Below are 26,751 nucleotides of genomic sequence, written 5' to 3' on the forward strand. Positions count from 1 at the left end.
GCAGCCGCTTTACACAGAGGAGGAAGGCAGGACCAATCAGAGCGCGGCTTGTTGGTGTCCGGCCCGGAGAGGAGATGAGGGGGGTTTGTTTGGGTTACGGGGCTCAGCTGTGAGAGACGAGCAGTGACCGGAGCTGGAGACCGAGGTACAAGTGACGCCCCGAGCCCTGACCTGTCATATCACGTGTAATGTGCAGCGCACCGACTATACATCGTACACCGATCACCGAGCATAGATGTGTCATACACCGAGCATACACCGACCATACACCGAGCATAGATGTGTCATACACCGACCATACACCGACCATACACCGAGCATAGATGTGTCATACACCGACCATACACCGACCATACACCGACCATAGATGTGTCATACACCGAGCATAGATGTGTCCTACACCGACCATACACCGACCATAGATGTGTCATACACCGACCATAGATGTATCATACACCGACCATACACCGACCATAGATGTGTCATACACCGAGCATAGATGTGTCATACACCGAGCATAGATGTCATACACCGAGCATACACCGAGCATAGATGTGTCATACACCGACCATAGATGTGTCATACACCGAGCATACACCGACCATAGATGTGTCATACACCGAGCATACACCGACCATAGATGTATCATACACCGAGCATACACCGAGCATAGATGTGTCATACACCGAGCATAGATGTGTCATACACCGAGCATAGATGTCATACACCGAGCATAGATGTGTCATACACCGAGCATAGATGTGTCATACACCGACCATACACCGACCATAGATGTGTCATACACCGACCATAGATGTGTCCTACACCGACCATACACCGACCATAGATGTGTCATACACCGACCATAGATGTATCATACACCGACCATACACCGACCATAGATGTGTCATACACCGAGCATAGATGTGTCATACACCGAGCATAGATGTCATACACCGAGCATACACCGAGCATAGATGTGTCATACACCGACCATAGATGTGTCATACACCGACCATACACCGACCATAGATGTGTCCTACACCGACCATAGATGTGTCATACACCGAGCATACACCGACCATAGATGTATCATACACCGACCATACACCGACCATAGATGTATCATACACCGAGCATAGATGTGTCCTACACCGACCATAGATGTGTCCTACACCGAGCATACACCGAGCATAGATGTGTCATACACCGAGCATAGATGTGTCATACACCGAGCATAGATGTGTCCTACACCGACCATACACCGAGCATAGATGTGTCATACACCGACCATAGATGTGTCATACACCGACCATAGATGTGTCATACACCGACCATAGATGTGTCATACACCGACCATAGATGTGTCATACACCGACCATAGATGTGTCATACACCGACCATAGATGTGTCATACACCGACCATACACCGAGCATAGATGTGTCATACACCGAGCATAGATGTGTCATACACCGAGCATAGATGTGTCATACACCGAGCATAGATGTGTCATACACCGAGCATAGATGTGTCATACACCGAGCATAGATGTCATACACCGAGCATAGATGTCATACACCGAGCATAGATGTGTCATACACCGAGCATAGATGTGTCATACACCGAGCATAGATGTGTCATACACCGAGCATAGATGTGTCATACACCGAGCATAGATGTGTCATACACCGACCATAGATGTGTCATACACCGAGCATAGATGTGTCATACACCGACCATAGATGTGTCATACACCGACCATAGACCGACCATACACCGAGCATAGATGTGTCATACACCGAGCATAGATGTGTCATACACCGAGCATAGATGTCATACACCGAGCATAGATGTGTCATACACCGAGCATAGATGTGTCATACACCGAGCATAGATGTGTCCTACACCGAGCATAGATGTGTCCTACACCGAGCATAGATGTGTCCTACACCGAGCATAGATGTGTCATACACCGAGCATAGATGTGTCATACACCGAGCATAGATGTGTCCTACACCGAGCATAGATGTGTCATACACCGACCATAGATGTGTCATACACCGAGCATAGATGTGTCCTACACCGACCATAGACCGACCATACACCGACCATAGATGTGTCATACACCGAGCATAGATGTGTCCTACACCGACCATAGACCGACCATACACCGACCATAGATGTGTCATACACCGAGCATAGATGTGTCATACACCGAGCATAGATGTGTCATACACCGACCATAGATGTGTCATACACCGACCATAGATGTGTCATACACCGACCATAGATGTGTCATACACCGACCATAGATGTGTCATACACCGACCATAGATGTGTCATACACCGACCATAGATGTGTCATACACCGACCATAGATGTGTCATACACCGAGCATAGATGTGTCCTACACCGACCATAGACCGACCATACACCGACCATAGATGTGTCATACACCGAGCATAGATGTGTCATACACCGAGCATAGATGTGTCCTACACCGACCATAGACCGACCATACACCGAGCATAGATGTGTCATACACCGAGCATAGATGTGTCATACACCGAGCATAGATGTGTCATACACCGAGCATAGATGTGTCATACACCGACCATAGATGTGTCATACACCGACCATAGATGTGTCATACACCGACCATAGATGTGTCATACACCGACCATAGATGTGTCATACACCGACCATAGATGTGTCATACACCGACCATAGATGTGTCATACACCGACCATAGATGTGTCATACACCGACCATAGATGTGTCATACACCGACCATAGATGTGTCATACACCGACCATAGATGTGTCATACACCGACCATAGATGTGTCATACACCGACCATAGATGTGTCATACACCGACCATAGATGTGTCATACACCGACCATACACCGAGCATAGATGTGTCATACACCGACCATACACCGAGCATAGATGTGTCATACACCGACCATACACCGAGCATAGATGTGTCATACACCGAGCATAGATGTGTCATACACCGAGCATAGATGTGTCATACACCGAGCATAGATGTGTCATACACCGAGCATAGATGTGTCATACACCGAGCATAGATGTGTCCTACACCGAGCATAGATGTGTCCTACACCGAGCATAGATGTGTCCTACACCGAGCATAGATGTGTCCTACACCGAGCATAGATGTGTCCTACACCGAGCATAGATGTGTCATACACCGACCATAGATGTGTCCTACACCGACCATAGATGTGTCCTACACCGACCATAGATGTGTCCTACACCGACCATAGATGTGTCCTACACCGACCATAGATGTGTCCTACACCGAGCATAGATGTGTCCTACACCGACCATAGATGTGTCATACACCGACCATACACCGACCATAGATGTGTCATACACCGACCATACACCGACCATAGATGTGTCCTACACCGACCATAGATGTGTCTTACACGGCACATTGATCATACACCGTTTACCGATAATAGATGGGTCATACACAGAACATACACTGACCATACCTGATAATACTTTGTCTGATATCGGGCTCTTCTTCCCTTCTAGATTGTCACATGAGGAGATAGGACGGAAGCGCCACCTAATGGTCAGTGTGTATACTGTGTAGTCTGTGTCTCCCTGTGATATTCCAGAGGTCACATGACCCTGTGTCTTGCAGGGTCTGGTGAAGTGATGGAGGTCCGCTGCGGGGGGCTGCTCTTCAGCTCCAAGTTTGATTCTGGCAACTTATCTCGTGTGGAGAAGGTGGAGCGACCGGATGGTGACGGAGACAACAGCGGTAATGGGGGCAGCTCCTCCCCCACCCCCGACTATGAGTTCAATGTCTGGACTAAACCTGACTGTGCGGACACAGAGTACGAGAACGGGAACAGGTGCGTGATGTGGAGATGGCGGTCTGTGTATGTGACCCCCCCCCCCCCCCCCCCCCCCCCCCGATACTGTGTCCTGTGTATGTGACCCCCCCCCCCCCGATACTGTGTCCTGTGTGACCCCCCCCGATACAGTGTATGTGAGTGGCCCCCGATACCGTGTCCTGTGTATGTGAGTGGCCCCCGATACCGTGTCCTGTGTATGTGAGTGACCCCCGATACCTTGTCCTGTGTATGTGACTCCCCCTCCCTGATACCGCGTCCTGTGTATGTGACCCCCCCTCCCCAATACCGTGTCCTGTGTATGTGAGTGGCCCCCGATACTGTGTCCTGTGTATGTGACCCCCCTCCTCAATACCGTGTCCTGTGTATGTGACCCCCCCTCCTCAATACCGTGTCCTGTGTATGCGAGTGGCCCCTGATACCATGTCCTGTGTATGCGAGTGGCCCCTGATACCATGTCCTGTGTATGTGACCCCCCCCGATACCGTGTCCTGTGTATGCGAGTGGCCCCTGATACCATGTCCTGTGTATGTGACCCCCCCTCCTCAATACCGTGTCCTGTTTATGTGACCCCCCCTCCCCGATACCGTGTCCTGTGTATGTGAGTGGCCCCCGATACTGTGTCCTGTGTATGTGACCCCCCCCTCCCCGATACTGTGTCCTGTGTATGTGACCCCCCCTCCCCGATACTGTGTCCTGTGTATGTGACCCCCCCATACGTGTGCTGTGTATGTGACCCCCCCCCCTCCTCGATACCGTGTCCTGTGTATGTGAGTGGCCCCTGATACCGTGTGCTGTGTATGTGACCCCCCCCTCCCCGATACTGTGTCCTGTGTATGTGACCCCCCCCCTCCCCGATACTGTGTCCTGTGTATGTGACCCCCCCCTCCCCGATACCGTGTCCTGTGTATGTGAGTGGCCCCCGATACCGTGTCCTGTGTATGTGACCCCCCCTCCCCGATACCGTGTCCTGTGTATGTGACCCCCCCTCCCCGATACTGTGTCCTGTGTATGTGACCCCCCCCCCATACGTGTGCTGTGTATGTGACCCCCCCCCCCCTCCTCGATACCGTGTCCTGTGTATGTGAGTGGCCCCCGATACCGTGTCCTGTGTATGTGACCCCCCCTCCCCGATACCGTGTCCTGTGTATGTGACCCCCCCTCCCCGATACTGTGTCCTGTGTATGTGACCCCCCCCCCCCTCCCCGATACTGTGTCCTGTGTATGTGACCCCCCCCCCTCCCCGATACTGTGTCCTGTGTATGTGACCCCCCCTCCCCGATACCGTGTCCTGTGTACGTGAGTGGCCCCTGATACCGTGTGCTGTGTATGTGACCCCCCCTCCCCGATACTGTGTCCTGTGTATGTGACCCCCCCCCCCCCTCCCAGATACTGTGTCCTGTGTATGTGACCCCCCCCCCCTCCCCGATACTGTGTCCTGTGTATGTGACCCCCCCCCCCTCCCCGATACTGTGTCCTGTGTATGTGACCCCCCCCCTCCCCGATACTGTGTCCTGTGTATGTGACCCCCCCCCTCCCCGATACCGTGTCCTGTGTACGTGAGTGGCCCCCGATACCGTGTCCTGTGTATGTGACCCCCCCCCCCCGATACCGTGTCCTGTTTATGTGACCCCCCCCCCCCCCCGATACTGTGTCCTGTGTATGTGACCCCCCCCTCCCCGATACCGTGTCCTGTGTACGTGAGTGGCCCCCGATACCGTGTCCTGTGTATGTGACCCCCCCCCCCGATACCGTGTCCTGTTTATGTGACCCCCCCCCCCCCCCCCGATACCGTGTCCTGTGTATGCGAGTGGCCCCTGATACCATGTCCTGTGTATGTGACCCCCCCCCCCCCCCTCCCCAATACCGTGTCCTGGGTATGTGAGTGGCCCCTCATCTCCGCAGGTCCTGGTTTTACTTCAGCGTGAGGGGCGGAGCTCCGGGGAAAGTCATTAAGATCAATATCATGAACATGAACAAACAGAGCAAGTTGTACGGCCAAGGGATGGCGCCATTCGTCCGCACCGTTCCTATCCGCTCACGCTGGGAGCGCATCCGGGACCGGCCCACCTTCCAGGTCTGTGTCACTGTATGCCCTGAGCGGCCATATATCAGTGATGTCATCCAGGGGGCGGGGCTGCAACTTTCCCTCTATACAAATGATCTATGGGTGCGGGGCTGTGACTATGGATGATATACAGGGGGCAGGGCTGTGACTACCTCTCTATACACATGATATACAGGGGGCGGGGCTGTGACTACCTCACTATACGCAGGATATACAGGGGGCGGGGCTGTGACTACCTCTCTATGCACATGATATACAGGAGGCGGGGCTGTGACTACCTCTCTATGCACATGATATCCAGGGGGCGGGGCTGTGACTACCTCTCTATACACATGATATCCAGGGGGCGGGGCTGTGACTACCTCTCTATACACATGATATCCAGGGGGCGGGGCTGTGACTACCTCTCTATGCACATGATATACAGGGGGGGGGTGCTGTGACTACCTCTCTATACACATGATATACAGGGGGCGGGGCTGTGACTACCTCTCTATACACATGATATACAGGGGCGGGGCTGTGACTACCTCTCTATACACATGATATACAGGGGGTGGGGCTGTGACTACCTCTCTATACACAGGATATACAGGGGGCGGGGCTGTGACTACCTCTCTATACACAGGATATACAGGGGGCGGGGCTGTGACTACCTCTCTATGCACATGATATCCAGGGGGCGGGGCTGTGACTACCTCTCTATGCACATGATATACAGGGGCGGGGCTGTGACTACCTCTCTATACACAGGATATACAGGGGGGGGTGCTGTGACTACCTCTCTATACACATGATATACAGGGGGCGGGGCTGTGACTACCTCTCTATACACATGATATACAGGGGGCGGGGCTGTGACTACCTCTCTATACACATGATATACAGGGGGTGGGGCTGTGACTACCTCTCTATACACAGGATATACAGGGGGCGGGGCTGTAACTACCTCTGCATAGTATCGGGGTGAGGTGCACTGGCTGTAATGAATTCTCCTTTCCGCAGATGGTGGAGAACCAGTTTGTGCTGTCCTTTGTCCACCGGTTCCTGGACTGCCGCGGAGCCACCACCTACTTCGCCTTCTGCTTCCCGTTCTCCTATGAGGAGTGTCAGGAGCTGCTGTCCGGACTGGACGATCGATTCAGCGACAGCCGGCTGATGTTTCCCGGCAGGTAACGTTATGGGGTCGCTTTGGGATGGGGGAGGGGCAGCCGGCGGGTCACATGACTGTCACATAGGTGTCATCCTGTGCAGTAGCCCCCCGGACTCCATCTACTATCAGCGGGAGCTGCTGTGTCACTCCTTGGAGGGGCTCCGTGTTGACCTCCTCACTATCAGCTCTTGCCACGGGATGATGGAGGAGCGGGAGCCCAGACTGGACAAGCTGTTCCCAGATCGCTCCTGTCCGCGACCTTACCGTTTCAGTGGGAAGAGGGTGAGTGGTTCTCGGCATAGTCCCCCGTATACTGATCACATGATACCGGCTTTGTATCTGACCCGTCTGCCATCAACCATTGACAGGTGTTCTTCCTGAGCAGCCGTGTTCACCCCGGGGAGACCCCCTCCAGCTTCGTCTTTAATGGCTTCTTGGAGTTTATCCTCAGACGGGATGACCCACGGGCCGCCATGCTGAGGCGCATGTACGTCTTCAAGCTGATCCCCATGCTGAACCCCGACGGGGTGATGAGGGGGCATTACAGGTCGGTATTGGGGGTTTATGGGCTGGTTAGTGGGGGAGGGGCACTTTTATGATGTCATAGTGGTATTAGGGGGTGTGAAGGATGATGGTTCCTCCCTCCCCGTACAGGACGGATACCCGGGGAGTGAACCTAAACCGGCAGTATCTCGCCCCTGATGCCGAGCTCCATCCATCAGTCTATGGAGCCAAATCTGTCCTCCTCCATCACCACATCCACAACCGCGTCCGCCCCAATGATCCCGACTGGAGAAATTCCACAACCGCCTCCAACCCAGCACTACGACCAAAGATCTCTAACCATTCCCCACCGCAGCGCCCCCATGAGGACGACTTTTCCGACATGGAGAAGACGAATAACATGTTGAACAGTCTGAGCAGGGAAGGTCCGTATGTGGAGTCTCAGGGCCTCTCCCAGGAAACCACCATCTTGCCTGAGCACAAGGACCTCATCACAGAAAAAGAAATGTGGGCCTTGGGGCCGGACCTCAAGGCTGAAGAGGGCAACCGATGCGAGTCCTGGCAGGATGGTGACAGCAACAACGAGCCCACATCCTCTGTTCCTCCTCAGGAAAGTGGTATTGCCTTCTATGTGGACCTTCATGGTCATGCTTCTAAGAGAGGATGCTTCATGTATGGCAACTACTTCACCGACGAGAACAACCAGGTGAGTGCAGAATATAACTACTATAATACCGCCCCCCATATACAGGAATATAACTACTATAATACGGAGTAAGGAAGAGGAGTCCGCACTCACCAGTCAAAAGAAGTAGGTTTATTCGCTCCAAACACCGAAGGCTTCAGCTTGGAGGGGGAAGATGTTATGCAGGTGCGCTCTGAACAGCTACAATTGTTTCTCGCCTACTCGGCGCTTCGTCTGGCTGTGAGCAGATCCTGTAGTAGACTGTTCCACAGATTCACAGTTCTCATGGTAAAGAAGGCTTGTCACCTCCGGAGATTAAACCCCTTGTCCCTCCGGGCGGAGGCAGCGCCCCCTTGTCCCTCCGGGCGGAGGCAGCGCCCCCTTGTCCCTCCGGGCGGAGGCAGCGCCCCCTTGTCCCTCCGGGCGGAGGCAGCGCCCCCTTGTCCCTCCGGGCGGAGGCAGCGCCCCCTTGTCCCTCCGGGCGGAGGCAGCGCCCCCTTGTCCCTCCGGGCGGAGGCAGCGCCCCCTTGTCCCTCCGGGCGGAGGCAGCGCCCCCTTGTCCCTCCGGGCGGAGGCAGCGCCCCCTTGAGGGGGTTTTACCTGGAACATCTTTTCCCCATATTTCTTGTAGGGGCCATTTATATATATAAATAAGTTAATCATATCTCCCCTTAAACGTCTCTTCTCCAGACTAAACAAATGTAATTCTTTTAATCTCTCCTCATAACTAAGATGATCCATTCCCCTTATTAGTTTAATTGGCCGTCTTTGTACCCTCTCCAGCTCTAGAACGTCCTTTTTATGAATCTGGTTCCAAAACTGGACAGCATACTCCAGATGGGGCCGCACCAAAGCTTTATAAAGCGGTAATATTATATCCCTGTCCCGAGAGTCCAGGCCTGGTATATACATGACAATATCCTGCTGGCCTTAGAAGCAGCTGACTGACATTGTGTGCTGTTCTGTAGTCTATTATCTACAAGTACAACCAGATCCTTCTCTATCAGTGACTCTCCCAGAGTAACTCCCCCCAGGACATATGATGCATGTGGGTTATTAGTACCCAGGTGCAGAACTTTACATTTATCCACATTGAACCTCATTTGCCAAGTGGACGCCCAAACACTCAGTGTGTCTAAGTCATCCTGTAACATCTGCCCATCCTCCATAGACTGTACTGTACTACAAAGCCTGTAACATCTGCACATCCTCCATAGACTGTACTGTACTACAAAGCCTGTAACATCTGCACATCCTCCATAGACTGTACTGCACTACAAAGCTTGGTGTCATCTGCAAAGATAGAAACATTGCTGTTAATTCCATTCTCAATATCATTAATAAACAAGTTAAACAGAAGAGGGCCCAGTACTGACCCTTGGGGTACACCACTTATGACCACTTATTACCGGGGACCATTCGGAGTAGGAATCATTGACCACCACTCTCTGGGTACGATTATTAAGCCAGTTTTCAATCCAGTTACACATTAAATTTTCCAAACCGATAGACTTTAACTTACCCATCAGACGTCCATGAGGAACTGTGTCAAACGCTTTAGCAAAATCCAGGTACACGATATCCACAGCCGCCCGCATCCAGGTACACGATATCCACAGCCGCCCCCCTATCCAGGTACACGATATCCACAGCCGCGCCGCCATCCAGGCTTCTACTTACCTCTTCATAGAAACATATCAGGTTGGTTTGACAGCTTCTGTCCTTAGTAAAACCATGCTGGTTATCACTTATAATACTATTAGCCACTACATATTCCTGGATGTAGTCCCTTATATACTATTACCCCCTATATATTCCTGGATGTAGTCCCTTATATACTATTACCCCTACATATTCCTGGATGTAGTCCCTTATAAGCCCCTCAAATAGTTTCCCCACAATGGACGTTAAGCTTACGGGTCTATAGTTACCTGGGGAAGTTCGAGAGCCCTTTTTGAAAATCGGCACTACATTTGCCTTACGCCAGTCCCTCGGCACAATACCAGTAAGCAAAGAATCACGGAATATTTCATACAAGGGTAGAGAAATTACAGAACTGAGTTCCCTAAGAACTCTGGGGTGCAATCCATCAGGCCCTGGAGCTTTGGTTACATTTAGTTTATTTAATTCATCTTGGACCATATCTATAGTATACAGGAATATAACTACTATAATACTGCTCCTATATACAGGGATATAACTACTATAATACTGCTCCTATATACAGGGATATAACTACTATAATACTGCCCCTATATACAGGGGATATAACTACTATAATACTGCCCCTATATACAGGGAATATAACTACTATAATACTGCTCCTATATACAGGAATATAACTACTATAATACTGCCCCCTATATACAGGGATATAACTACTATAATACTGCTCCTATATACAGGGATATAACTACTATAATACTGCTCCTATATACAGGGATATAACTACTATAATACTGCTCCTATGTACAGGGATATAACTACTATAATACTGCCCCTATATACAGGGATATAACTACTATAATACTGCTCCTATATACAGGAATATACTACTATAATACTGCTCCTATATACAGGGATATACTACTATAATACTGCTCCTATATACAGGAATATAACTACTATAATACTGCCCCCTATATACAGGAATATAACTACTATAATACTGCTCCTATATACAGGGAATATAACTACTATAATACTGCCCCTATATGCAGGGAATATACCTACTATAATACTGCTCCTATATACAGAGATATACTACTATAATACTGCTCCTATATACAAGAATATAACTACTATAATACTGCTCCTATATACAGGAATATAACTACTATAATACTGCCCCCTATATACAGGAATATAACTCCTATATACAGGGACATAGTATATTACCGCCCCCTGTGATTCCTCTGCAGGTAGAGAACTTGCTGTATCCTAAGCTCGTCTCCCTGAACTCCGCTCACTTTGATTTCATGGGATGTAACTTTTCGGAGAAGAACATGTATGCGAAGGATAAGAGGGACGGTCAGTCCAAGGAGGGCAGCGGGCGGGTGGCCGTCCACAAAGCCACCGGGATCATTCACAGGTGAGGTGGAGGGAGCCCGGCCATGTATTTGTGATGGTGCCCCTCACCCACAGAGCAGACCTGGCCAGAAGAGCTGTGGTCAGTCTGTGGCCCCCAGTGTCATGGTATCCTTCCTGTATGTGTGGCCCCTGTGGTCAGCGTTTGCTGTCATGTGACTTGATCCATCCTGTATGTGTGGCCCCTGTGGTCAGCGTGTGATGTCACGTGACTTGATCCATCCTGTATGTGTGGCCCCTGCGGTCAGCGCCTGGGCCCGGTTTAGTCTTTGATACCTTCTTCTTGTCTTTCTGCCTTAGCTACACCCTGGAGTGCAACTACAACACTGGCCGATGTGTCAACACCATCCCTGGGGCGTGCCACGACAACGGCCGAGCCACCCCTCCCCCTCCGCCTGCTTTCCCCCCCAAGTTCACCACAGACATCTTTGAGCAGGTAAGAAGTGTGGCCCCTGCCGCCCCTGTGTATGTACCGGCCCTCTGCCACCCGGGCCTGTCACATTGTGTCTCCTCACCCTGGTGCCCCCTGTCTATACAGAGAATGCTCTGCTGTGTTGCATTGTGGGAGATGTAGGGGTGCTGCATTCTTGGTGATACCTAGGCCGCCTGTTATTTACAGGCGTATGGGTTAGCATTCCGGGGGCGGCCAAATTTGTGGGTCACCCAATCCCTGATGGGAGCCGCTCTCTGTCCGCCAGGTTGGTAGAGCCATCGCCATCGCAGTCTTGGATATGGAGGAGTGTAACCCTTGGCCTCGGCTCGTCATGTCTGAGTATAGCGGCCTCTCCAACCTGCGGGCCTGGATGCTCAAGCACGTTCGGAATACCAAAGCCGTGACTGGCGGAGGGTCCAAGAAGAAGGGACCCAAGACCCCTCCCAAGGCCAGCAGGTAGGACGACACCATGAACAGGGGGTGTTACCAGGCCGGGAGCAACTTGTGGTGGGGGGTCTGACCCTGGTGCCCAACTGCAGCGACCTACAAGGAGAATGGCGCTCACTTAAAGGGGAAGTCCAGGAAGTGGGAGGATAAAAGAAATATCCTGCTCTCACCTCCCCGGCTCATCGCTGGTGACCACATACCGCCGCACCAGTCCCCAGGTCCCCGCCCGCTTCCTGGTTTGTGTGAGGATCGTTCAGCCAATCTGTGGACAAGGCGGGGCTATACTGTAGGCCCCCCTCTCTATACTGTAGGCCCCCCTCTATACTGTAGGCCCCCCTCTATACTGTAGGCCGCCCCCTCTATACTGTAGCCCCCCCCCCATACTGTAGTTACCTGCTATACTGTAGCCCCCCCTCTATACTGTAGTTACCTGCTATACTGTAGGCCCCCATCTCTATACTGTAGTTACCTGCTATACTGTAGGCCCCCCTTATACTGTAGGCCCCCCTTATACTGTAGGCCCCCCTCTATACTGTAGGCCCCCTCTATACTCTAGTTACCTGCTATACTGTAGGCCCCCCCTCTATACTGTAGGCCCCCTTATACTGTAGGCCCCCTCTATACTCTAGTTACCTGCTATACTGTAGGCCCCCTCTATATATAGTTACCTGCTATGCTGTATGCCGCTATACTGTTTAATGGTTTATTTTCTTCCCATCCAGTTTTGCGCCGTCCTCCTTGTCTGAGAATAATCTGACCAGAGCGCGAAGCTTCAGTAACGGCACCAGCAGCAGCAGCAGTCAGCAGAACTCCCCCCAGACCAGACCCTCCCCCAGCTTCACCTTCATCTGCAGCCAGAGCCCCCCGAAGGGAGGTGGTCAGAGGCTCCTGGGTCCGGTGCGAGGTAAGCTCAGCTCTGCGCACTGCTGGCATCCCGTCCTCACCCCCTTAGGGTACATCTGGCGTTGTTGGTCCAAGAAGCGCTAAGGACCCTCCCTGTTGTTGTTGTTTCCATGCCCGTCCAGCTCTTGTTGTGAACTTCATCTGATTGTATGCACAGGGGCCGGTGTGACCAGCAGGGGCCCCTCATGTCCTCCCCATTGACTATGGGGTCTGGAGACATCTTGTAGGACCACAGTGAACGCTGCAGCAGGAATTCCCCTATGTGAAGAGTCCTGATTCCTTTTGCGTTTCCTGTTTCCACCTTCCGTCCCTTATACAGGATCTGTATCTGCAGCAGGAGCGTATATGCTGTACTGGGGCGGGCCATGGTCTGGTCACTGAGGGGCCGCACAGCCTTGTATGTGTGACACACGTGACCAGTGGTCTCTCATTGCCTTTGTGTTCCATATGGCGGCTCCAGTCCGCAGCCACCGCTCTTCTCTTCCCACTCACAGCCTTCTGTTTCTTCCTGACATACTTGAATGAATTTTTTACCCTTTTTGTTCGGATATTTTTACTTTTGTATGGTGAAGTGTCCTTATTGACCTCCTCTGGGCGATCGTTATATCTGTATATTATAATGCAGTGAGTGTATGAACGCGTCCTGTCCATGTCTTGTCATGTGTCGTTGTCTTTGCATCCCATGTCTCCACTCGGTAAACGTCTTTGTGTAAGAGGCCGGACGGGGGGAGGGGGGGATACGCAATGACTGAGGAGTGGTGATAATAAGTGTAATGTGATAACTGTAGTGGTGTCTGTGACTTGTGTCTATAATAAATGACGTCCGGATGATCATACTCACTGCCTCTGTGTCACCTCTATCCTAACTTCTCACTTGTCATTGTTCTGTGTCTGTCCAATACTTCTCACATACACCGTGAAGTCCCATTATAATGACCAGCAGCTAATATCATCCAGGTGTCTCACAGCTGCTGGAGGAGCCATAGAGCCAACACCACCAACATGGTAATGCCACGGCTGTTGGAGGAGCCATAGAGCCAACACCACCAACCAGGTGGTCCCACAGCTGATGGAGGAGCCATAGAGCCAACACCACCAACCAGGTGGTCCCACAGCTGATGGAGGAGCCATAGAGCCAACACCACCAACCAGGTGGTCCCACAGCTGATGGAAGAGCCATAAAGCCAACACCACCATCACGGTGGTCCCAGAGCTACTGGAGGCGCCATAGAGCCAACACGACCAACCAGGTGGTCCCACAGCTGCTGGAGGGTCCATAGAGCCATCACCGCCATCACGGTGGTCCCAGAGCTACTGGAGGCACCATAGAGCCAACGCGACCAACCAGGTGGTCCCACAGCTGCTGGAGGATCCTTGCATTGCCTCCTGGTGTTTGTTCATTTCCTGACATGCCAATGGTTATCCATTCTATGATGAAGATAATGGGACTCATTAACGAAGACACACTATGCCTTTCACCACAGCAGCGGGAGAACCATTCACAAATGCCGCAACCCTTGGCTCAAAATCCAATAATCCATTTTTGCAGCTCTAATCTCCCTTTTTATCTAAGACGAGGGATATGTGGGCAGACAGCCCGTCACACCTCATACACCCACCAAGCTGCTCAACACACCTGAGCTACGCTCTGCCGGCATCTAGGGTAGGAAGTGGTCATAATAATGGGACTCCACTGCACAGGGATGGGCAACCTTTGGCCCTCTATATGTGGCAAAACTACAATTTCCAGCATGCCTTTGGCTGTCCAGGTACGGTGGGAATTGTAGTTTTGCAGCAGTTGAAGGTTCCCTATCCCAGGTGTCCACAGAGGATTTGCCAGTCAGCACCCTGCAGAGTTTCCAAGGATAATGGCATATTAAAAGTGATGAGGACAGACAGATAAAACTTGTTCTTCTGCCAGCCGAGTGTAATTGCTATTTAGTGGGGTGATGTGTGTGCCCATCGTGGTACCTGCAACTTAAACTCTATTGTGTTCCCTGCAGGTGCTCCCCCCCCCCCCCCCCCCCGGGTACCCATAACAGAGGATTTTTATGTCCTAGAATCTGAAGGTATCTGTATTATTAGTAGGTTGTGGAGTTGCTGAACTGTTCGCCAACATCCTCCGAACCTCAGCACTTGACATTTGACTTCTGGCATCTGGAGACGTTAGGGCCGCCCTAGGGCTGCTAGGAAAACACAGAAATGGCCTGTGGCTGTAATCATGTTTTCCAGAACTTCCAAGGGCGGCATCCAACATCTCCAGATGCCAGGAGTCAAATGATAAGCGCTGAGGTTTGGAGGATGTTGCTGAACAGTTCGCCCACTCCACTCAACGTTAAGTTCTTTTCGTTGTTCTTTTACTGTCTGAGGGAAAAATGAAGCAACTTTGTTAAATATTGGCCCCTGTTTTGCTGTAGAGCCTGCACAACTCCTGTAAGTAGGGGCTGCGTTGTGACTCCTGTCACAGAAGCCATAGCACACTGCTACGGACTGTGTCGGCTCTCCTTGCACCTCCCCCCCCCCCCCCTTTCTCTGTATTAGAGATTGCTGCAATTAATAAGGGGAGGTTGTACAGTCAGACTGAAGAGCGGAGAAGGGAGTAAAGCATCCAAGTCATCAGCGAGGGCAGATCACACAGGATGTGCCGTGTCTGAGCATTGGTAAGAAGGAAACCAGACATGGCGGAGGATTCAGATGAACTGTATTAACTATGGACTATAGAAAGGAGGCTGCAGTTGGGGTCCATACCCAGGAAGACGTCTACAGGAAGATGAGGCCGAATCTGAGCTGTTTAACATCATCTCTTATCAGAAAACAAAGCTCTTATGGAAAAGAATCTCTTGGGAAACCGGAAGGAAGCTGTGAGGCGTGTCCTTCCCCGGCGCTGGGGATCTGTAATCTTTGCAGGGAATGATGATCCTCGATAGGGTCTATCCTGTCCGGATGGGGTCACGTGACCTTGTGGATGTACATCTAGAGGGATGACACCTGTGATGATCACAGATAGTAAGAAGAATAAAAAACTACAATCTCTCTTCTTCTTATCTACACACCCTGCCATGTTGCGAGTCCAGTACATTAAACCTGCCATTAGCCCGGGCTACTGACGTGATACATGTGTAGGGTGCCCTCACACACATTTTGTCTGCCATTTTTCAAGCGCCCCCCCCCCCCCCCCCCTCCCCAATAAAAAAAAAAAAAAAACGCCAGTGCAGCACGTTTCTTCATACATTTGCTTTTTTTTTCTGGCATTTTTTACTTTATATGCGAATGCTCTTTTTTTTGTGATTTAGGCGTTTTTGTGTGCTGAGCTTTTTTCCTCTGCGATCACATGACCTAGCTGCTGGACCACAATAGGTGACAAAATCACCAGAAAGGAGAGAACCGACCGCCCTCCCCCCATGTTGTATAAGGCCGATCATAAACTGACTGTATACTAGTGCTCTTCCTAGAGGTCGTATCTGCAGTCGAACACTTTTTCTTGTGGCACCTTCTCTACATCTTCACTGCTTGTTTTGTGTTGGCATTCGGTTTCAGGTTCATTGGTTCCCTTGTGGCCGGCTCAGGATGATCACTGCTTGTTTTTTGTTGGCGTTCGGCTCCAGGTTCATTGGTTCCCTTGTGTCTGGCTCAGGATGATCACTGCTTGTTTTTGTTGGTGTTCGGCTCCAGGTTCATTGGTTCCCTTGTGTCTGGCTCAGGATGATCACTGCTTGTTTTTGTTGGTGTTCGGCTCCAGGTTCATTGGTTCCCTTGTGTCTGGCTCAGGATGATCACTGCTTTAGTTTTGTAGACTGCTCCAGGTTCATTGGTTCCCTTGTGTCGGGCTCAGGATGATCACTGCTTTAGTTTTGTAGACGGCTCCAGGTTCATTGGTTTCCTTGTGTCTGGCTCAGGATGATCACTGCTTGTTTTTTGTTGGCGTTCGGTTTCAGGTTCATTGGTTCCCTTGTGTCTGGCTCAGGATGATCACTGCTTGTTTTTTGTTGGCGTTCGGCTCCAGGTTCATTGGTTCCCTTGTGTCCGGCTCAGGATGATCACTGCTTGTTTTTTGTTGGCGTTCGGCTCCAGGTTCATTGGTTCCCTTGTGTCGGGCTCAGGATGATCACTGCTTTAGTTTTGTAGACGGCTCCAGGTTCATTGGTGGACAGCGGTTCCCTGGTGTCTGGCTCAGGATGATTACAGCTCACTTTACATCGGAAACTCCTTCATGTTGCACAAGCAGATTGTGATATTTTCTATCAAAGCTTTGTGAACTTGTCAATGTGCTGTGCATCGCCACAATACCTTCTTCCTAATATTATTGTAATCTCTAACACTACAGCAGACTTCACCCAAATGTTTTTTTTTTTAAAGAAGTCCAGTGTGTTTTTATTTTTAACGGCTGGCAGGCGGGAACATAATAACCATCAACTACTTACATCAACAATCTCCCCTTGCCTGCGAATCGCCATTTTGTAAGAAGGTCCTGGACTCCCGTTGGAAGGCATTTTCCTTTGAGTTCTGAAGACCTCATGACTCGGTGACTGCAACCGTTGCCCCCACCCTAGTCACTGACTTGATGAGCGAGGCATCCATCAACCGGGTCATGATGTGGAGGAGCTGAGAGCTGGAGAAACCTGACTGGTGCCCTGGAGTGGCATGCGGCGCAGTGTGGGCATGGGGAGCTGTAAATATGTGTTCTTCATTTTATATTTCCCCTGCCTGAACTGAGCTTTTGTTGCCCTGTCGGACTTCTCCTTTAAGCTGGCCATACACCTTTGTAATATAGTCCTTAACCAGGTGAGCTGTTTGTGCTGCTCCCCCCCCCCCCGGTACACATATACCAGCAAGCTGTCATTCAGGTGGGCTCTCCTCCCAAATATATTCGTGCTCTGCACGGCTTTTATTTATTTTACTAGGGAAAGGGGTCGAAACTCCTGCTGGACCCCTCTGTCTCTTCCAGAACTTGTCCTCCTCCAGACCCTTCTGGCATTGGCTTATCCCCTCAAGCACAATTGTATCAGGCAGCTCAGATCAAACATAACCATTCCCAAGTTGGAAGGTCACCTTGGAGCCCTATTACATGGAAACATTATCATGCGAAAAATTGTTATATCGTTTGAATCTAGGCGATAATTTTTCCGTGTGTATGCGGCAACAATCTGACGACTAACAAAAATTGTTTGCGTGTCGTCGATCACATTTTTTGAGCAGACTATAAAATCTGTATTCGTTTGTAAATCTTTTGGTGATCACATAGTTTGTTCGTTATTACAATCATTCGTAACAACTATTATTCCATGTATTATGGTGATGGATCTGAGGTCGCTTGTAATTTGTTTTCTACAATTAACGATAAATCGCTTAGTCTGATTGGACCCTTAGACTTTACCTGGTCCGGCTAAAATTTTTTTCCTTGTTTCCTTCTTCACCATCAAGACGATCCCTCTTGTCCATCTTTGGTTTTTAACCTGTGAACACATCCAAGGAGCCTGGCTACAGCCTTGCGGGGTTGAGGGACCTTTTACATAAGATCTTTTTGTCCATCAAACGTTTCCAGACTTTGATCAGCGAGGATTCTCTTGTTGGTCGCTTCCACCATAATGGCCTAAAAATCTTTTGTTGTGATGTAATCTCGTGTGAACAGGGATCATCCATTCGTGATCTGAGGAGGAGAGATGGGTAATTTTGCATACAACATAACTCGCTACATCCATGATTACTGAAACACTATATATGGAAATGGCGCCTTGTAATGGTGTTACAACAGATTGACCTGAATGATGTTTTTTTTCTTCCTAGAAGACCTTATGGTTCGGGAATTGCACAGTTTTTATATCAGCCATAGGCTGTATCCATGTATTCCAGGACTCCCTAGAGTTGCATCCAACTTTTCCAGATGCCAGGAGCCAAATGGCGAGCATTCGGGTACAGAGAATGTTGCCGAACCCGTATAGTTCGTCAACTCCGCTCAACACTATTCACAACATATCTTGGTGTTATACCTTATAACAACAAGTCAAGGAAAGTCTGTGATCCTAGTCTGTCCAGTTAGGAGGCAGCATCTATTGTGATTTTGTTGTGGTGCAAAGTGACAACCGGAAGGAAGAGGGAACCGCCAGATGGCCACCAAAAAGGCAAAGAAAAGGAATGGTTGTGTCGGTGGAGGCCACCACAGTGAGTCCATTCTTATGTTTTGTGACCTCAGACACACAACAGAATCTGTGAGGCGACACGAGAGCCTGATATCGTCCCCACCACAGGCGTCCGGTAACCTCACAGCAGTTCATACTGAGCACGTGATTGACCCGAATGAGTCTTAAGCTGCCATGGTGAAGCTGTCAGGTGGCAGTCATAGCCGCTATTATAGGGCTTAATAAGATGGGGTGAGTGAATGTGAACACAGAGGTGAGGGCCCGTTAGTGATGGCAGATTTCATAGAGACCCAGTCCATTATCCCTGTACTGTGACATCATCACTGTGTATACATGACCTCTAGGCTGTGACATCATCACTGTGTATACATGACCTCTAGGCTGTGACATCATCACTGTGTATACATGACCTCTAGGCTGTGACATCATCACTGTGTATACATGACCTCTAGGCTGCGACATCATCCCTTTGTCTAATATGTGATCAGTCTGACTTGCACTGTTGACAGACACTAAAGCCCAGGAGAAGCGGCGGCAGCACCACCAGTCCCTACTGCGAGCCGCTGTCCACAGCCCAACCAGGAGCCATCAGGTTCCCAACACCCACAGCCCCCACTTGTCAACGCTGCCGAGCTATGGAAGCCCACGCCCTACGCTCCATCAGAAGCCATCGTATAGCCTGCCAGTGTCACTTAGCATGTCAGGTCAGTCACCTCATATACGGTTCCTTATAATACCGTATTCTAGTTGGTTGGGTGGTCGGAGTCCTGCTTCACCTTCCTGCTCCTGTCTGCTATCCTTTCCTGCAGACTTAAAGGGAAAATTACTTATTGTACAAATAATGGTTTTATGTTACACAGATTTTTTTTAAAGAATTTTTGTTGATGTTTTCCTAATTTTCCATTTATATTATAAAATAATCCTGATATCCTGCAGTTCTCATTCTCACCACTGGGGCTAACACTCAGCTGGGACTTCCTGTTGTGTCTGTGGTTATAAGAGGAGGGTGCTGTAAAGTGATCTGTACAGCATTGCAGCATCATGTGACACCAGTAGATAGAGGAGACAATAGCAGCTCCCTGTGGAATGACCTCTTCACAGGCCACAGAGCGCTCAGTAATGTCTCACATTCATCTCAATGGGACAGAATCTGTCTATTGTCGTCTTTGTCCATGAGGCTTGCTGTAAAGCATGTCACTAAATGCTGTTAAGAACAGCTTAGGCAAGATGGCCGCCCCCATAACAATGTACAAAAAGTCAAATTTTAAAAAAAAATTGTGTCCGAAAATAGAAACATATTAGAATAAAAAAACAAGTTTTAGTATCTCACTCAAATCAGTAAAAGAAAATGTAGGTGACCCATTCCCTTTTAACACATGGTAGTGCAGCATTGGTGGGACATCACATAGATGAAGGGTACTCCTGCTCTACAAGGTGACGCCATTCATTTATCTCCATAGACCTGTGATTGTTGGTGTGACTCCTCCGTGGCAATGTCTGTGAGCATCTTCCTTTCTTTTTACTCCATCAGGCAGTGGATTCAGAAACTTTACCTCGGTCAACAAGACCAAGAGTCCAGCAGTGGTCAGTAAGGTTCTACGGGAAGGAGACTCAAGTAAACCACTGATCCGGGCCGACACAGAGATCCCCCTGATACAGGTATGGAACATGAGGAGCAATGATAGAGACCCACCACCATGGAAGGTGACTGGAGATAGATGAGTAATAGAAATCCACCACCAAAGACTCAACCGTGGAAGGTGACTGGAGATGGATGAGTAATAGTGGAGATAAACCAGTAAAGACTCCACCATGGAAGGTGACTGGAGATAGATGAGTAATAGAAATCCACCACCAAAGACTCAACCGTGGAAGGTGACTGGAGATAGATGAGTAATAGAAATCCACCACCAAAGACTCAACCGTGGAAGGTGACTGGAGATGGATTAATAATAGTGGAGATAAACCAGTAAAGACTCCACCATGGAAGGTGACTGGAGATAGATGAGGAGTAGTAGTAGTAGTAGTAGAGATCCACCAGTAAAGACTCCACCATGGAAGGTGACTGGAGATAGATGAGTAATAGAAATCCACCACCAAAGACTCAACCGTGGAAGGTGACTGGAGATGGATGAGTAATAGTGGAGATAAACCAGTAAAGACTCCACCATGGAAGGTGACTGGAGATAGATGAGTAGTAGTAGTAGAGATCCACCAGTAAAGACTCCACCATGGAAGGTGACTGGAGATAGATGAGTAATAGAAATCCACCACCAAAGACTCAACCGTGAAAGGTGACTGGAAATAGATGAGTAATAGAAATCCACCACCAAAGACTCAACCGTGGAAGGTGACTGGAGATGGATGAGTAATAGTGGAGAAAAACCAGTAAAGACTCCACCATGGAAGGTGACTGGAGATAGATGAGTAGTAGTAGTAGAGATCCACCAGCACAGGCTCCACCATGGAAGGTGACTGGAGATAGATGAGTAATAGAAATCCACCATCAAAGACTCAACCGTGGAAGGTGACTGGAGATGGATTAATAATAGTGGAGATAAACCAGTAAAGACTCCACCATGGAAGGTGACTGGAGATAGATGAGGAGTAGTAGTAGTAGTAGAGATCCACCAGTAAAGACTCCACCATGGAAGGTGACTGGAGATAGATGAGTAATAGAAATCCACCACCAAAGACTCAACCGTGGAAGGTGACTGGAGATGGATGAGTAATAGTGGAGAAAAACCAGTAAAGACTCCACCATGGAAGGTGACTGGAGATAGATGAGTAGTAGTAGTAGAGATCCACCAGCACAGGCTCCACCATGGAAGGTGACTGGAGATAGATGAGTAATAGAAATCCACCATCAAAGACTCAACCGTGGAAGGTGACTGGAGATGGATGAGTAATAGTAGAGATCCACCAGTAAAGACTCTACCATGGAAGGTGACTGGAGATAGATGAGTAGTAGTAGAGATCCACCAGCACAGGCTCCACCATGGAAGGTGACAGGAGATAGATGAGTAGTAGTAGAGATCCACCAGCAAAGGCTCCACCATGGAAGGTTGCAGAGGATTGTGTTCAGAACCGCACACCTCTAACAACTTGTAGGTGCTCTGTAACTACTGGTTCTTCAACCATCAAACATGGAGAGGTAGATAAGCCACGGCACGCTTAGAATTTGAAGGTGAAAGTCTTTTATTTACAGTGAAGGTAGAAAGATACAGTCTAGACTCCGACCAGAATTATTGGAGAATACAGATAGTGAGACCATCAATCCTATGGGATATGTAGCAATGTTTCGGTCCATCCAGGACCTTCATCAGGTCATAGGGTCTCTGTGTAAGGTTGAGGTCTGGTCCGGCCCACCGCACCGCTCAGAAACCCTATGGCCTGATGAAGGTCCTGTATAAAATCCACTGGAGAATATATAAGTACAGAAATCACTCCATTAAAAAATGGAAAAGGAGAACGGTTGACGCCTTTCCTAATCCTCAGTCACAATCAGTGATTAATGTAACCGGCATCTGCTTCTCCCGAGCCCGATGCTGCCCCCCATGTGTCCAGGCTGCACAGTCCCAGGCAGGGGCGGCAGTGACTTATAACTCATTTATGTCCTAATTGTTTGTTTTAAACTTTGCAGAAAAGAAGCAACAGCCATAACCACGCAGAGTTTTCCAGGTAACGTGTCCTGTCTGTCTCCACTCTGCCACTGTCCTTGGTTCCTGTGTGATCCTCCACAATATCTGGTCTGGCTTCTGTCCTGTAATTGGATCTTGTCACTCCATCTCCATCGTTCTCCCCTCCAGGTCTCTGGAAACCCTAGGTGTCCGTCCCAGCCGGATCCCAGTGAGGAGGGGCGCTCTCCTGCACTCACAGAGTCTCCTACATGTCACCAATGAGCGGGACTCTCCTATTCTCAGAGTGTGGAAATACACCTCCGAGCAGGCGCTGAAGCATTGTAACCTGACGGGTGAGAGATAAGACCGGGGTGGGTGGGAACGTGTCATGTTCTAGGATGCTGTATATGTTGCACAATATGTGTATGTGAAACGCGTTGTGCATGGCCCGTTGATCCTTAGCGATGTCTGTGCAGCCCTGGCCCTAAACTAGTAATACATTACCTCTCCATGCTCCTGGTGTTCTACTGCCTTTTGCTTACTCCCCGACGCTGGCAGTCCCGGCCATTGATTGGCTGGGCGGCCTGTCAGCTCAGAGGCCAATTAAAAGCTGCGGTGCCGGAAAGTAAGCAGAGGGCGGGAGAACACCAGAAGCGTGGAGAGATTATGTATACCTGCTTATTCAATCGTCAGCCGTGCATCACTATTACACGTAGCTTTTACATGTAGCTATGCGCAGTTGGTGGACGATGATTTTGGTGTTGGACATAAAGACACGATCATTGTTATGGATTGATCCTGCTCATCTGCTGATCATTGTCTCTTTTACACAGAGCGATAATTGGCCGAATAGTTTTGGCATTATTTCCCGCCCCAGTGACATCCGTTTTCATCACTTTTTTTTTTCAGATTTGGCGGCGGTAACCTCCAGTCTGACTGTGTGCTCGGTGCCGCTCCTTAGAAATAAGACAGATGAACCCCTCTTCATCTGTGACCAAACCAAGGAGCTGAAGGAGCAGGTAAATCCTGGCGTCACTGGACCTTCCAGGTGGAGGACACGTCCTTTGTGACACGCTGACCCCTCCGGGTGGTCTGGCACCTAGAGCTCCTGTACACAGCCATGCTTCCAGGGGAGAATATCCCAGAAATATACCACAAGGTTTTATCATACAGAATCTGTGGAAGTTACCTGTGTATGTCACCAAACAGAATCATAGACATGTAATAGGGGAAGTCTCTGCTCGTCTTGGCTGTGACCCTCAGCCATGTTCTGGCTTGTTTCTCCAACCTGCTACCTTGTTTCAGCTCATCTACCTGACTGTGTTTTCCTCTGTAATTTTTCTTCTGTCACCCTCTTCCTCGTGTTGGCTGTTGTCCCTTTTCCATGGCTCAGCTCTTCTCTGTCACCCTCTTCCTCGTGTTGGCTGTTGTCCCTCTTCCATGGCTCAGCTCTTCTCTGTCACCCTCTTCCTCGTGTTGGCTGTTGTCCCTCTTCCATGGCTCAGCTCTTCTCTGTCACCCTCTTCCTCGTGTTGGCTGTTGTCCCTCTTCCATGGCTCAGCTCTTCTCTGTCACCCTCTTCCTCGTGTTGGCTGTTGTCCCTTTTCCATGGCTCAGCTCTTCTCTGTCACCCTCTTCCTCGTCTTGGCTGTTGTCCCTCTTCCATGGCTCAGCTCTTCTCTGTCACCCTCTTCCTCGTCTTGGCTGTTGTCCCTTTTCCATGGCTCAGCTCTTCTCTGTCACCCTCTTCCTCGTCTTGGCTGTTGTCCCTCTTCCATGGCTCAGCTCTTCTCTGTCACCCTCTTCCTCGTGTTGGCTGTTGTCCCTTTTCCATGGCTCAGCTCTTCTCTGTCACCCTCTTCCTCGTCTTGGCTGTTGTCCCTCTTCCATGGCTCAGCTCTTCTGTCACCCTCTTCCTCGTGTTGGCTGTTGTCCCTCTTCCATGGCTCAGCTCTTCTGTCACCCTCTTCCTCGTGTTGGCTGTTGTCCCTCTTCCATGGCTCAGCTCTTCTCTGTCACCCTCTTCCTCGTGTTGGCTGTTGTCCCTTTTCCATGGCTCAGCTCTTCTCTGTCACCCTTTCTTGTCTTGGTCTATCTCTGCAAACTGTCTATCTTGTCGCAGCTCATCATTGTGACCCTCCATGTTGGTTAATCTCTTGCATCCTCGTCTTGTCAGTGCCTCTCCATCTTGTCTAATCTATGTATTCATTATTCCAGGGTTTCCCGGTAGTCTCCGCGGACAGCTCGCACCTCTCCCCATATCAGAGCGTCCTGTCCTTCTGTGCTGAGGGCTGAGGATGCCCCTTTCTGCCTGTGAGCAGATGTACATCATGGTGCTATGTTCTACTAGACTGGAGAACGGACCAAGAACCACAGTGTTTGTCCCCCTCCCCTACGGTGTGTGTGTGTGTTCTTTATCACCACTGACTATGGACCCCTCCTCTTATTTGCACTTGTGTGATAAAAGTTATGGCGCTGGCCTCCTCTATTATTCTGACCCAGCCTCCTCACACCCGACCCCCGGTTTGTACACAATGACGTTTTCTACATGCGGAGGGCTCTGACTTTGTGGACTCGTCCTCGAGATTTTAAATTTTTGAACTTTACTATCCAGAAGTTTTTATGTGATTTTAATTCTGCGGCTGTAAATAGACAATCTCTGGTCCCTGCTGCTTCGTGTCCCACAGCTGCTGCCGCTGCTGAAATCTATTTAAATAAAGTTCTGTATTTATGTGTAAAGTCTCCCGAGCGTCATCGCTGCCCACCCAAATCAGGTAATAAAGGAGCGGAAGTTATAGGTGTGAGAATAGAGACTGGCGGGGATGGGTGAGAGAAGGCACTGCTGCTGAGAGTAAAACATCTGTATAAAGCCAGAGTGCCTCACTAAAAGTTGTGCCCCCCATCAATCCTACAGTTAATACTATGGAGCCAGGGGCTTAACTAGGATTCATGGGGCCCCCAACATACTCAAAAGACCCCACATGTTCCCCAGCACATCGCTGGGGAGCTGGGAAAACGAAGGAACACTATGCCTGGCAAGGTAAGTATGTGTATGGGGGGGTCTGGGGAGGTGTAGGAAGTCTGGCCGCTCTGACTCCCCCTGCGGCTGTGAGCGTCTCTCAGGAGGTGGGGAGCGGATCTCCTGCAGGACAGTGGCTGATAAGTACTGGAAGACTGGAGATGAGGACATGATGTCTCCCACCCCACTGGTAACGGGACACGCGTTGATCATTCTTCCTCACTTGATGTCATGCCAGGTGTGGATAAGTCCGAGGCCCTTCTGGCTGTACCCTGGAATCACCCTGCTCCACCTCACTTCTGTGCGTCATAGTCTCCTTGCCTGACCTCAGTGCAGATTTTATTCAGATCCCAACCCTGAGCCCAAGAACTACAAAGTATCATGAAGATACTGCCCCACCATGGTCCCCTGATCCAGGAATGTTGAATCGGTGGACGTCCAAAACTACACTTCTCACGTGTGGACAGCCCAAACCAGCTTTATCCGTCCAGGCACGTTAGGAAGTGACGTTGTGCACCAGCTGGAGAGACGCAGAATCCACAACCCTGTACTAAACCATCAAGGCTGAGCCCCCCCCCCCCCCAAATTATCTCCAGGGGCAGGAAAACAGACCACAACCAGGCCGATCTATTCAAACACGTTACCATGTCCCAATGTGCGGCCTTTAAGAGTTAACCCTTCAGCCCCTGGCCATCATCCACATGGACCATTACGTAGGATCCTGGAAGGTGCAGTTTCTCCAGTAATTGAGCTGAGTAATTCTTCCCTTCCTGTGGTCATCGACAGCCGGCAGAGTTATG

At 49.9% G+C, this 26,751-nt stretch overlaps 1 protein-coding gene across 3 annotated transcripts; it reads left to right on the plus strand.

The window, feature by feature from the left end:
* The first annotated feature begins 11 nt into the window (after nucleotides 1-11).
* AGBL5 (AGBL carboxypeptidase 5) lies at nucleotides 12-25,671 on the plus strand. 3 transcript variants are annotated; one of them, XM_069973252.1, is made up of 18 exons: nucleotides 12-145; nucleotides 3,570-3,609; nucleotides 3,682-3,895; nucleotides 5,801-5,972; nucleotides 6,969-7,135; nucleotides 7,218-7,398; nucleotides 7,485-7,663; nucleotides 7,771-8,326; nucleotides 11,227-11,396; nucleotides 11,693-11,828; nucleotides 12,091-12,281; nucleotides 12,995-13,176; nucleotides 19,822-20,016; nucleotides 20,844-20,971; nucleotides 22,956-22,993; nucleotides 23,122-23,285; nucleotides 23,842-23,951; nucleotides 25,150-25,671. In XM_069973252.1, the coding sequence occupies exons 3-18, from the start codon at nucleotides 3,696-3,698 to the stop codon at nucleotides 25,225-25,227; spliced, it is 2,847 nt and encodes a 948-aa protein (XP_069829353.1). In that variant the 5' UTR covers nucleotides 12-145; nucleotides 3,570-3,609; nucleotides 3,682-3,695; the 3' UTR covers nucleotides 25,228-25,671. The 3 variants fall into 3 exon arrangements, with proteins under 3 accessions (XP_069829353.1, XP_069829355.1, XP_069829354.1); XM_069973253.1 differs by lacking the exon at nucleotides 19,822-20,016 and having other exon boundaries at nucleotides 14-145; XM_069973254.1 differs by lacking the exons at nucleotides 20,844-20,971; nucleotides 22,956-22,993; nucleotides 23,122-23,285; nucleotides 23,842-23,951; nucleotides 25,150-25,671 and having other exon boundaries at nucleotides 19,801-19,824.
* The last annotated feature ends 1,080 nt before the right edge of the window (nucleotides 25,672-26,751 follow it).

The sequence above is a fragment of the Dendropsophus ebraccatus genome, chromosome 6, assembly GCF_027789765.1.
Source record: "Dendropsophus ebraccatus isolate aDenEbr1 chromosome 6, aDenEbr1.pat, whole genome shotgun sequence".
NCBI lineage: Eukaryota > Metazoa > Chordata > Amphibia > Anura > Hylidae > Dendropsophus > Dendropsophus ebraccatus.

Bases quoted from the DNA above. Each gene is read 5' to 3' on its own strand.
- AGBL5 (XM_069973252.1), top strand. From the start codon at position 3,696: ATGGAGGTCCGCTGCGGGGGGCTGCTCTTCAGCTCCAAGTTTGATTCT. The intron at 11,397-11,692 runs GTGAGGTGGAGG...TTTCTGCCTTAG, and splicing joins GCCACCGGGATCATTCACAG to CTACACCCTGGAGTGCAACT. The intron at 13,177-19,821 runs GTAAGCTCAGCT...CACTGTTGACAG, and splicing joins GCTCCTGGGTCCGGTGCGAG to ACACTAAAGCCCAGGAGAAG.